Raw genomic sequence first — 13870 nt, forward strand, 5'->3', positions numbered from 1 at the left:
ATAGTTAATTTATAATTAATTATAAATTAAGTGTGTGCCTCGATATGCATACCCACTCCAACGACGTTCCCTCGCCAAGGTTTAACCTCATAAACTTTGAAAACTCATTCTTGTCACTTGTAGTGCGGCGAACAACCGCCCATGAGCCATTTTTATTAGCACGGTGTGAGGGAATTCATTGTGGTGCTAGCGGCAAGACAAGTAATCCCCCTAAAGTCCTATTTTTGGCATTTGCAGCGCACCAAGGGATTTATGCACGCTTTTCTTAATCTGGTGGGAGGGAACTCGGTGCGGTGCCTATGGCGAGGCGGGCAATCTTTGTGCGTGCTTTTCTTAGCATGGTGGGAAAAATATAAGTACCCATATGCAGGGGAAAACTATTTTTTTTTTCAAACAATTACTTTTGAAGACCAATGCATGCCTTTCTTGGCGTGGTGGATGACAAAGACTACAACCGTAGTGTCCCACGACACTGACCATGCACGTCTTTATTTACATGGTGGGCAGACTAAGACTCCTGTAGTTTCCCCTAAGCAGGGGAGACGCCAAGAGGCTTGCAAAATTCAGAGCAAATGGAGTACCTAATTGGAACTAAGTGTAGGGGATTTGGACTCAAATAAACTTGAATCTAAATAAATGTTAACATGAACCATGACTTGAACAATCTGAACACAAATAAGAACTTATATAATTTGAACGAGGACTTGAACTTGCTGATTGAACATAATGGACCTGAATGAACTATAATGAACTTGAATTTGAAATGAGCAAAAACTTGTGGGCATTCGACTTGAATGAGAAAACTATAGAGAAGTTAACGTCATTACATGGAGCTTGAACATGCATGTATTATAAGGAATTGAACTCAAATGACTTTGAGCTTAACTTGAATTTAAGATGTGAATAACATGAATGATTGATAAGGAACTTTATTTGAACAATAACACAATATTTTCAAATGGAATGTTGAAAAATTACAAGGTCCAACTTAAATGCAAATGAACATTTGCAAGGCTGGTGGTGAATAATAGACTTGCAAACTCTACTTGCTTATAAGTAGTTGTAGATAACTTGATTGAATTCCATGCCATGATATGTTGCTCTCAAAGGAAATGCTTGATTTTCTTGCAAACAATAATCAATAAGGAGATATAAATTGGTTGCAAAATAAATGCGCAAGAACATCCTAATAATCGATGCAAACCATAAACAAGTGATACTAATCAATAAGTGACACTTGTATCAATCTTACAAGAACATACATTAAGTAACAAATTAGTTCCATGAACATTAAAATGAAACATACAATCAACACTGTAGATTGATGACAAATGTATGTGGAAAAACTAGCAATGAATGTAGTCAACTTGACAGTCAACAACAATCTGCAAATAGATGCATCAACCTCTTGTAGATTATTAAGATTTACATGTAGTGAGTTCAATGAATCTCCAGCAAACACAAATGAGGGAAATGTAGTGAGCACAACTCACCTATGGATCAATCATACAAGCAAATGCATTAATCTCCTACAAGCAGAAGAGTTTGATAGACAGCATGTTGTGAATTCAAACATACACACAACTAGCAATGAATAATATATTGCAAGGACGACCGATCTTCTATGAGCATAGATATATGTATGAGACACCATCTGAAGGCAAGAGTTCTATATCAGTAATATATACAAAACAGATGCAGACTTTTGTTACAAGAGGTGATGAATAATTTTTAAGATGTTAAAATTGTCGATATCAATCATGTATCATATCCTATTGCCCCAGTGAATCGTACAGTGGATGCAAATAGCCGCTACTGTCGGCAAAATGTTCTTTATAATGATTCCTTATATGCTTAATAATATGCTTGTGGATGGTGATTGGTACCAAGGTAGAGAATGCTCTCAATCAACAACCACCCAGAGGAAGACAACTATGTAGATCTCTTGCGAGAAAAGTTGATCGATTGATGATAAATGCAAACTCATACAAGTCATTGTAGAAGACCCGCATATACCCAACATGCAATCTAAAAAAATATATAAAAGGTAATAGCCAAAGCAGTAAAATTGTAGCAAATACAAGCCAGCACAAAAGCTCATGATGAATGCAGTTATCTATAATAAAGTAAGAGATTCGTTAGTGCACTATAATCTACCTATAGAAAGTAATAAGTAGTACACGACAGTCTACCAATATGAAATGGGAAAATGACTATAGTGCTACGTAATGCCACCGGATCTGCAACATTTTTACAAGCAGACAAAAGACATGAATGAGCATCGAAATATAATGCTACCTTTAAATGGCGGTCACCCACACAACAGATCAATGTCAAAATATTATAAAAATGCACCCACACATGCATCGTAATATGCATGCAAATAGATACACAAAAGGGGGCAAGTTCAATAAAAAAACCTTTATGGGCCCCTGTGAGCATATTATAAATGCACACTTTACGACTAAGGATGCTACGCGGGTTAATAAAAGAACATAGTTCGAGCCCGGTCTTTTTATATGTATAGATAGGAATCGACCTGGCTAAAATTATTAAATAAATATATGGTTAAGATGTTCGACCAGAATAACTATTTTATACATTCATATAAAGCCTTTAAGGACAATGAATAGATAAATTCATTAATAAAATCATAAAACCGATGAACCTGATCCCCTATTATTAAGTTGATAGGGTTGACAAGATTTAGTCAATAAAAATGCCTATATAGCCAAATTATGGTCATGTTGAATGTTTATCTTAACCAGAGGGGTTAACTCCAACCATTTCAAATGCCTCTAAATTCTCACAAAATATAAATTATTTTCAAATGACCCCAATTACTCCGATGATGGCCGTGTTGAACAAAAATTCTCAACCGGAGGGGTTAATTCTAAATATTTTCAAATGCCACCTCAAATACCAATTCAAAATTCAAAACTCAAAAAAAAAATTCAAATATTTAAAATTGAGATCCAACAATCAAATACTTAAAGCATAATTCATCCACCATCCATAATAGTTTGCCGAGGATAAAAACTTGAAAACTACTTCAGCTCATAAAGAGCTAATATCTGGTCAAGAATATCATTTGGATTCATTCTCAAAATAATATCCTGCTAGTAAGGATGTGGTAGACATCCTCTGACTAGTGATTTTTCCACCAAATAGAACTGCAGGATAAATAATTATGACCCAGGGCCCTCTGAACCAAGTGGTTTTATCTCTAAATGGCACCACGAGATAATGGTTATGGTTGAATCCAATAAGTTCATTAATGACATTAAATCCTTGAGATATGAATCAATAGGATATAATCGATAGGGCACTGAGCCCTCTGTTAGCTAAGGTGGATTCAAATTTCTCCACTTGGACGAATCAACCCATGGCTACCAACAAGGATCCTTTTATCAGGTTGGGTCGACTACCTCCTCTGACCAAGTAGAATAGGGACCATGATGGCCCGGGATGACGACACCATGGGATCTTGATTGGGTACATCATCCTTTCCCCCCACTATATATTTTAAGTGCAAGGTGGTGAAATTTCAATTTAAAAAAATAAATTTCCAACACCCTTCAAATTCCAAATGTCCATTCCTGTTACTATATGCCAGATAATATGTATTCTAAAAATGTATCTGATTGATGACTAGCCTTAATCGAACATTCTCTCTCATTATCAGGAGGGCTAATTAACAATAGGAGCTTAGGCCTATAGGAGACCAGAACTCAGATTATTGTGTCCCCACAAAATGAGGGCGGAGTCTCTGAGTTGTGTCTTATCTACAAACTCATCTGCCTTCTAAAATTTACCTCGAAACTAAATATGTTAAAACTCCCCCCGAAGAAAAGGAGGTTGGGTTCGAATTTTTGGAGCCCACAATTTCCTTATGAACAAAGAGAACCCAACAAATTTCAAAGAATAGAGTCTTGCATTGAATGCTTTCATATGGACTTTAAATATAATGAGTTTAATGCAATTCAAAATATTAGGCAAGATAATTAACTTTTCTAAAAAGATTTATATATATAGTGCGAAATAAATAAGCTTGAATTGATGTCTTACAAATAAAAGAAAAAAATGAAATAATAATAATAATAATTATAATAATAATAATAATAATAATAATAATAATAATAATAATAATAATAATAATAATAATAATAATAATACAAGGCCAACCCCTTAAGAAAAGGATTGCTGACCATTTTAATTATCACTTTATGAAAAGTATATCTCTTGGACATATTCCATATGCCATCCCATCTTGCATATAAATAAATGTCTAAGGAGCCTTCTCTTAAATCTACATTTCTTTGATTCCTTATATTTTATTGTTGATAGTTTTTATATACTCACTTTTAGCTCACAATTGAGATAGGGAGTATAGTTGAGCTGTTAAAGGATAAGAGAATCTTTGTCATTGGTGCCACGGGTTTTATAGCAAAGAGTATTATCTCACAAAACATTTCACTTATTAATATGCATTTAACCACATGAGATTTTGTTTTAGGCTTCATTTCCGACTGGTTTCTTTTTTGTACAAAATTTTAAATTTTTGAACTAGAAAGCTGCTTTAAGAAGCAGTAAGAAAATTGGTCCAAATGAAGCCTTAGTCTCACTTACAAAAGTTAAAATATCTAGTTCTAATGCATGTTGTTGTTTGTTGCTTGGTTTGAAGTCTTTGTGGAGAAGGTTCTTAGAGTTCAACCTAAAGTGAAGAAACTATTCCTTCTTGTGAGAGCTGGGGATGCCAAGTTGGCTGCAAAGCACATGGAAAATGAGGTATAACTACCTTTTTAATATTTATCATTATTGATCATATTGAGCCGTTAGACACAACTTTGACTCGAGTTCAAATGGGTTGATCAAGACTTGAATAAAAAATTTTGACTTTGCTCTAGCAAGGCTAGGATTTATGAAACTCGTTTAATTTTACATCAAAATTTCACAAATTCAATCCAAACCTATTATTGTTATAAAATATTTATAGAGAGAGAGTGTGTGTTGATTAGAGTGATTAGTTAACAAATTTCAAATTTTGAACATAAATTTTAGCCATGCATGTGACTTGTTATTAAGTTTTATTTTTTATGGAAATTTATTAATAGGTTACTTAGATAGGCTAATTTTTTAAATTTAGGGGAAATTATATATTATGTGTATAATTCCCTCTTAATATAACTTAGTGAAGGACTGCATGTTAATTAGCAATCATTGGTTATAACTTTTTTTTTTCTACTCTTGCTCCTTTCTAATCATTGAAGGAGGCTTTCCACCAATGCTTTTTAGTTTAATAATACAAAAATGTTGCTAAACTTTGAATTATATGTTGAAAAATATGAAATTATTAAAAGCTGTTATAATAGCAAATTAGAGGTTAAAACCTTGCTAGCATTACTAATATTAAATATACTATATATTAACTTATTATCATTAATTATATTTTTTGCTCCATAGCAATACTAATAAATATAATATTACAATATGAATGGATAATCACTTCCTTAATCAGGTGTTTGCAAAGGAGCTTTTTGATGTTCTTAAAGAGAAACATGGGCTGGACTTTGATTCATTTATATCCAAGACGGTTTATTCAGTTGCAGGAGATATTATGTATGAAAATTTAGGGATTGAGGATTATAATCTTAGAGAAATGTTATGGGAGGAGATTGACATTGTTGTCAATGTGGCTGCAACTACCAAATTTTATGAGAGGTGATCAGAAAATTTAAAAATTCAAATATCGTGGAGAGAGTTTGAGGTTAATTAATATATATTACATAAAACTTTTATTATTATTTTATTTATTTTTATTTGTGTGTGTGTTTTCTAGATATGATTTTTCTTTGAATATCAATACATTGGGAGCTAAACATGTATTGGAGTTTGCAAAGCAATGCACAAAAGTCAAGATGCTTCTCCATGTATCAAAAGGATAGTAAGTGCTAACCAAAAATATATTATCTTTTGATATAAATTATAATGAATTATTAAAATTTGTGATATTTTCATTATTTCTTATTTTATAACTTTATATTAAATGACATTTGTAAGTCTGACTAATATTTAATTTATCATCACCCTTATTATGATTATATTTGTGTTGATTAGCTCATGTAGCCGGTGTAAAGGAAGGTATAATATCAGAGAAGCCATTTCACTTCGGTGAAGCACTGAATAAGGATTTGTATTTATACATCGAAGGAGAGCTAAGACTTGTTAAAGATAGAAAGAAAGAACTCCATGAGCAAAATTCAACAATAGAAGCTAAAAAAATTGTTATGAAGGAATTGGGAATTCAAAGGTTTGACATCCCTTTAGGTTGACATAGGCTATATTTAGAATTTAATAACTTTGGTCAATTTGATAAAATATTTTGAGAATGTTTGTTTCTCTAACACTTTTTGTCATTTAATAAAATTTTCTTAGTTTATATCACTTGTTTGAATTGATGGAATGTTATAGTTATACTTTCTTAAATGATATTTTGTACTTAATTGTTGGCATATATGTGACACCTTAATCTAATGGCATAAACTGTTAAGCTATTTGTGAAAAAAAAATCATAATTATCATTCATATATTTAATATTTAATATAATATTTAGTTAGTACTAAATAAAAAATATTGCATTTCATAGATAATATTATTCTTTGAATAATAATGTTATATAGATGAATTTTTCATTCTTAAAACAGTAAGCCATAGAACCTTTTGATATAATATTTTCTTATAAATTTTACCATGTTATTATAAGCTATTCAAATTAGTTGTTTGTTATTTTCTTACAGGGCTATGCTATCTTAAGCTAGTAAGTTGTTTTATTTGTTCTTGTAGGGCTAGAATGTATGGCTGGCCAAATACATATGTATTTACAAAGGCCATGGGAGAAATGCTTCTAGGACATTTAAGAGGAGACATGCCACTAGTTATTATGCGCCCAACAATTATAACAATATTATTATTATTATTATTATTATTATTATTATTATTATTATTATTATTATTATTATTATTATTATTATTATTATTATTATTATTATTATTATTATTATTATTATTATTATTATTATTATTATTATTATTATTATTATTATTATTATTATTATTATTATTATTATTATTATTATTATTATTATTATTATTATTATTATTATTATTATTATTATTATTATTATTATTATTATTATTATTATTATTATTATTATTATTATTATTATTATTATTATTATTATTATTATTATTATTATTATTATTATTATTATTATTATTATATATTATGGATATTAGTATGTAATTCTTGATATGTGATTTTAACTTGAGATTATTATTCAAGGGATAGCGGTTAACAAAATATTATTTGGTGTTGTGGCTTCCTGTTTAGGGCTTGCGCTTGATGAATCTAGCTCTTTTTGGTTTGTTTACTCCACAATACAATAATTATTGGAGGTAATATAAGCGTGTGATCTGCCTTGCTGATATCTATGCACCATATACATTCTTTAAAGGAAGGTAAGCTCAAGTTTATGAGTAAAGAGTAATAAATAATTATATTCATTATATTTGAGATATCGATAATATTCTTATTCCATATTGTGATTGCTTGCAGCTTTGATGATTCTAACTTAGAATGTTTGAGAAAGGCAATGGTGAATAATGATGAGATGAAGTTGTTTGATTTTGATCCAATGCACATTGAATGGGATGATTACTTGATTAACATTCACATTCCAGGTGTAATCAAGTATTTGCTTAAGTAGAATATTGGAAAATGATATTAGGCTTCTTATATAGCCTTAATTTGTTGGAGAGCATAAGCATTAAATGATTGATGCGTGCTTTTGATTGTAGTATTTATTGAGCAAACCTAGCTATTCAACTTAAATTTAAATTAATCACAATTGTATTTCCATCAACTACAATGGTTAATTTATTATGAAATGTATTTGTGGAATATAAGTCAATAAATATGTTTGTTATTGTGGCCTATGAACTTATAATTTTAATTCTTGATGCATTATAAGAAAGATTGGGATGACTTGAGAGAGGGTCCTTATCTTGGCTACTAGTTTTTGTTTGGCGAGTACCACTTATGTTTAATTTTTTCTTTTCTTATAATGAATTTATTGCTCCAATAAGGTTGATTGTAATTAAGAAGATGACATGAATTGTTATAGGATCCTTGTTTAGCTTGATTTTTTTAGAACAAATAGTATTTGACACAAGTTCAAATGTTAGATTCACTTACATGCTCAGTTGGGACTATTTGGTTTAAAGTTAAAAGGGTGTGAAATATTACAAATGCTGAGGTTTTAAGAATATTGTTGTTTGGTTTGAAGTTTAAAATTTTTATAAATTTGAAATTCACTCTATAGTTCATAATTGTGTATTTAGAACTATTCAGATTTGGGCTAGTTTCAAATACACCAAAAATTCATCATCTTATCTCCACCCACAATCTGCAGTGATCACCAACTACTGCCACCATAGCTGACCCCTAACCATGACCATCGTCATCTTCCACCATAGTTGTCATGGGCCACCATTGCCATTGACCACCAGTCGCCACCGTTGTCATCAACCACCATTCATGATCATCATTTTTGAGAGCCAACTTCCATGGCCATCATCCACCACCTACTACTAACTAACCACTAGCTGTTGACCACACGGTAGATCGACAATGTAAGAGATGGAGTGGCAAGTTTCAGGATGAGACCAGTTCCACTAACACACAAATAAATGTCGGACGATACCCAATCAAAGAGGGAATATGAGTATGAAGGGGATAGCCAAAAAGAAAACCAAGATTATTTAAGATACGTGACACGGACAAGTGCAAGTGTAGATATTGTAAGGAGACTCAAATCAGAGCAATGGGTGATTCCTCGTTGATGTCAAAAAAAGGGAACCATTTGGTTTGTTTCATGAAATAGTAGTTAACAAAATACGAGCGGTGATTAAAAAACTCTACAATAATCCATATCACTACTAAATTTTATCAGAACATGTTGAGGATCCAACAAAGTAAATGAATACTCACTGTAAAGGTTTAGGTAAAAAAGATTTTTTTGATCAAATCAAGAGAAGGCCTACGATTAGGAAAGTTTCCAACCAAAGAAAACTCCAAAGGGGTACCAAGTGCCAAAACCTCTTCTTTCAAAATCCAAAGCAATGCCAATCCACAGAGTGTCAAAGTTTTAAGATCTGGAAATAGCATAAAAGATGAAGCCCCCGAAAGGACATCAAGAAAAGATCTATAGTTAGATTTCCTGTTCAATAAGACATGATCGTTCAATTTCACTTGTTTAACCACCATTGGACAAGACGAAGGTGTAACAATCAAGGAGTTGCAAATAGGGCAAGCCAAGAGAGATGAGAAACACCGGGAGAGGAAAAAGGAGCAACCATTAAGGGTAGAAGAAACCTCCCTAAAGGGAAATGGTTAGGGCAAAACCCTAGCAAAGCTCAATATATTTTTTGACCCCTCTTACCATGCTAAAGCTTTATATATATATATATATATATGAAGAGAGAGAGAGAGAGAGAGAGAGAGAGAGAGAGAGATGATTATAATGATTAGTTAACAAATTTCAAAAATCAGACTAAATTTCAGCTCTACATGTGACTTATTATCAAAATTTATTCTTTTTAAATATTTATAAATAGGTTACATACATATATAAGTTAGTTTTGTAAATTTAGAATTTTTTTTACATGTTATATATGTTAAGGACGGGAACTTAATTAGTAATCATTGGTAATAACTTGTCGTTTTCTACTTTTGTACTTTTTTAATCTTTAAAGGAGGATTTTCACCAATATTGCTCTAAGTCTAATAATAAAAAAAATGTTGCTTTTGAATTATATGTTAAATAATATGAAATTATTAATAACTATTACAATAGCAAATTAGAGGTTAAAACCTAACTATCATTACTAATATTAAATATACAATTTATTCATTATATTCTTTACTCCATATCTTTAATAATAATTCGAATATTACAATTTAAGCCGTATATCGACCTTCCCGATCTTCGTATTAAAAAATTTAGTTCTTTTCGGTGTTGTTGAAGCCTTTCTTTTAAACTGTTAAGCAAAATATGAAAATAAAAAATCAAAAGAGAATAACTCAGGCATCAATTAATGCCTAAGTCTCACTTGTTATATTCAAATATAATAGTAGAGAAGTTTACATGAAGAGAAGAAGAAATAGATAATGAACTCCCTTTGTTGTTCTCGCCCCAGAACTTTCCCTTCCTCACCAAAATAGAAAAAATATAGCCTATTTTATAGTAGCTTACATAGTAGAAACAAAGTTAGAACTAAAGAAACTGATTGAGTAAAACTGGACCACAAATGAACAGGTGCTCACTGTCCCTGCATGTTATTCATTTGAGAAAATGCCTTTTTTTTTTTTTTTAGAAAATGCCATAATAACATTGAACTGCTATTCATGTTGAATTGCATATTCTAGGTTTACTCAATGGATGATATTTTTCTTTTAGTAATATTGTGTGGACTTTATTTTCTCATAAACATATAAGAAAAAATAAAAATGTTGACCATTTTTTTAAGTCTATCTTATACTTCATTTGAAACAGCTTTCTTACTGATTTCTAAAATGACTTTCTTGTACAAAAATTTTTAATACAAAAAAGTTTTGTACTAGAAACCTATTTTAGATAGCACCAAAAAAATTATCTAAAACTGAGCCTTATTATATTTTAGCTTAATGGCTTTATAAAAATCATTTCTTTTGTTTTATATTAAAAAACATGGGAACTTTAAGGTTCATGAATTTTGAAGTTGTTCACTCACATAAATTATAGTGAGTTTATCTCCATAAAATGTAGATCTATTCTAGTCTTTAATTTTATTGACCAAATTTGTTTGATGAATTCTTTCAAGGATTTAAAATTAAAATTATGTGCACCATGCATACATGATTTTGTAATTCTGACCAGCAACAATAGTGCCACTTTGTGGAGAGATTATTGCATGGGATCACCGGACTGTCCGGAGGCCAATCAGGATACACAATGTCACCTGATACACAACGTTACACAGTAATGGTACACAACATATTGGTGATGTGCCATGTTCTGATTGGATTTCAGACAGCTTTAGGTGATCTCACGTAATCATTTCGCCACTTTGTGATCTCTTGTGTATAAATGCATCCATTTAGATGCCTCGATTTGCATGTCACTTTATTTTGATAAAATATATGCAATTGTTGGAGCATTGTTTCATGTGATATTTTGTCTAGCATAGGATATTGTACAATGATATTATCGTATAAATTGAGAGCTGCATGATTTTAAGGAGGCAGTTGTTCATTACCATGCATTATTTTATGTATCTACTTTCACATATTTATTTCCTTGCATGAAAACCTCATTATGTTAAATATTGGCCAAGATTATTTATATCATTATGTTAATACATTCTTGTGTTCTTTTATGTTATTTACAAGATATTTATATAAATGTCTCACTCTATGAGTCATAATCCTTAAATGAGGCCCCTTTTATTTTATTGAGGTGTGTATGCATTCCTTGGTCTCCACTCGATCCATTTGATCATAGCCCTTGAATGAGAAATAATTTCTAGAACATTTTACACATCTCCTTTTATGGGTGCGCACACTTGCACGCATGAACTAGTAGTGCTATCAATATTTGACATAACCCAAAACCTGACTCGGACCAGATCTAAAAAATTTTGGATTTGGGTAAACCTGTTTGCCCTACAGGTCAAATTCAGGTTTTAGTTTTTGGCATGTTTACAAAATGGGTCAGATTCGGGTTGAACCAAAACCCAAAATAGACTTGAATTGAAGATGCAGCCAGCATCCGAGCATTGCATTCATTGACCCACACTGATGTACTTACACCCCCCTTCCCCCCGCGCTAACAGCATGACCCCTTTGCCTGAGCTCTTGAGAGTGTTCTCGATCGGCCACTTATGCACAGTGCACTTGTGTTCGCATCTGGATTTAGTGCACGACATCTGCATTGGTGGCTTTATGGGTTGGGTCAGGTCAACCCGATAATCCTTGTGGGTTTTATCCTAGTTGGAATTCCTGATAGATTTGTAAAATTGGGTCATTAGGGTCAACCCATTTATACCCAGGTTCATTCGAGTTGGTTATGAAACCGACCCATTGAACCATTTTGACACACGTATGAACTACTATTTTTCTTATTCATATATAGACATTGTAGGGAGTGACCTCAGGTGTTCTAGTCTCACCTTTGGGTGTGAGGGACCCCTTTGAAAAGTCAGCAACCTGTTCATATGTAATTTGGATATGGTCAGTCCAAATCTAGATCTTTGATTTTAGCCAAAGCCCCTTTGGGTCCCTTTACTGCCATTATGAGCTACATATTTATGGCATATCGTGACACCATCTATATAGATATTAATTTTAGATATTTAGGTGATTTTAGAAGTTTCTCAAAGCTAATAAGAAATATTAAAAGATGCATGATAAATTATTTTAAAATAAAAAATATTTGAGATTCAACTCCCCTTTTAGCTTGTATTAAATCCCATAAAAATATTAAATTTTAAAATACACCTGGCTTAGTTATTAAAGATCTTTTGACCCCTTTCTACTTTAGCTCTCATTCATGGGCCTTATGTGACTTAGCATACCCTCTATTAGCTTAGTTTTAAGTGACTATAGACCTTGGATAATGATTATCCTAGACAATCTTCTATGATGCTTGGTTGGATTACCTAATGACTTTTCTACAAAACTTTTGCCTTTTCCTTATATGATCCTTGGTGGATCAAAAACCATCTTATAAGTCAATTTAGGTGACCTCAGACTCTTTGATAGGCCTTTATCATCCTCTTACCCTAGCCTTAATCAATTGACCATAGATAATATAATATCCTCCATAGCTTTTAGATTAGCTAGTGTGATGCCTTCAATGATTTAAGATAATTGTGGGCCTTCTAGGGACCATCCTATTTAGTTCTAGTTCCCTTAGATTATTTAAGTGGACTAGTACTATGATCCTTGATTATTATAATGGGTCTAAATTTTCTTGGTGAATCTTCTCACCTCTTAAACTGTAGTCACCCCAATTGAGCCTAAGTGATCCACACATATCTAGGTTAAATTTTAATTGATCCTAGGTGGACTAGTGGCTTGTCAAAAATTCCCTTAGGTGATCATAGAGGTGTCTAACAACTAAGTTTTCTTTAGGCCAACCGTTCTGACCTTGTGGAAGACATGAATCAATCTATAGAGTGGGTCATATTTATTCTCATGATCTATTAAATATTATAAGGCCTTACGTTCAGGAAACCTATAATATATGGAATGGAATCACACATGTTCTCTATCATCAAACCATGTACCCTTAGCCTCTGCCATAGGAATTGAGAATTGATCTCCTTCCACCATCCTAGTACCTTTTAAACTATGCTTATCTTAGCTTGATTTAGAACTAAGAGGCGGGATACCCCGACCTTTTATTCTTTAAAGCACCAAAGTATAAGGCATAGGTTTAATTATGACATATCTAATTTTAGGGTAAGTTATGTTCATCATATTTGGGCTCTTTATAACCTTTAATGTGAAATTATTGATTTTTATTAAAGATGAAATAAATTGATAAAAATAATTATTAATTTAAATTGAAACCATCTGTCGTACCCCATAATCTAATTTGAATGAATTATTCTTTTATCTTTTAATATACAATGGCCAGAGCTACCTAATTTTTTAATTAATATAAATATCAGGAAAATAAATATATTGATGAAAATATTAATATATAAATTTGTATTTATTTTTCTAAAAATCATATACACTACTCATGATCTATACAATTATACCACA

At 31.6% G+C, this 13870-nt stretch overlaps 1 protein-coding gene across 1 annotated transcript in view; it reads left to right on the top strand.

Moving 5' to 3' along the window:
- Nucleotides 1–7766, top strand: part of LOC110114627 (fatty acyl-CoA reductase 8-like) — a 10952-nt gene extending 3186 nt beyond the window's left edge. The window contains exons 4-10 of the mRNA XM_028693509.1: nt 4369–4453; nt 4685–4788; nt 5519–5721; nt 5840–5943; nt 6121–6310; nt 6844–6966; nt 7616–7766. Of these exons, the coding sequence (XP_028549342.1) occupies nt 4369–4453; nt 4685–4788; nt 5519–5721; nt 5840–5943; nt 6121–6310; nt 6844–6966; nt 7616–7766 (960 nt within the window). The remainder of the gene's footprint in view (nt 1–4368; nt 4454–4684; nt 4789–5518; nt 5722–5839; nt 5944–6120; nt 6311–6843; nt 6967–7615) is intronic.
- The last annotated feature ends 6104 nt before the right edge of the window (nt 7767–13870 follow it).

This window comes from Dendrobium catenatum, unplaced genomic scaffold (assembly GCF_001605985.2).
Source record: "Dendrobium catenatum unplaced genomic scaffold, ASM160598v2 fragScaff_scaffold_313, whole genome shotgun sequence".
Classification (NCBI taxonomy): domain Eukaryota; kingdom Viridiplantae; phylum Streptophyta; class Magnoliopsida; order Asparagales; family Orchidaceae; genus Dendrobium; species Dendrobium catenatum.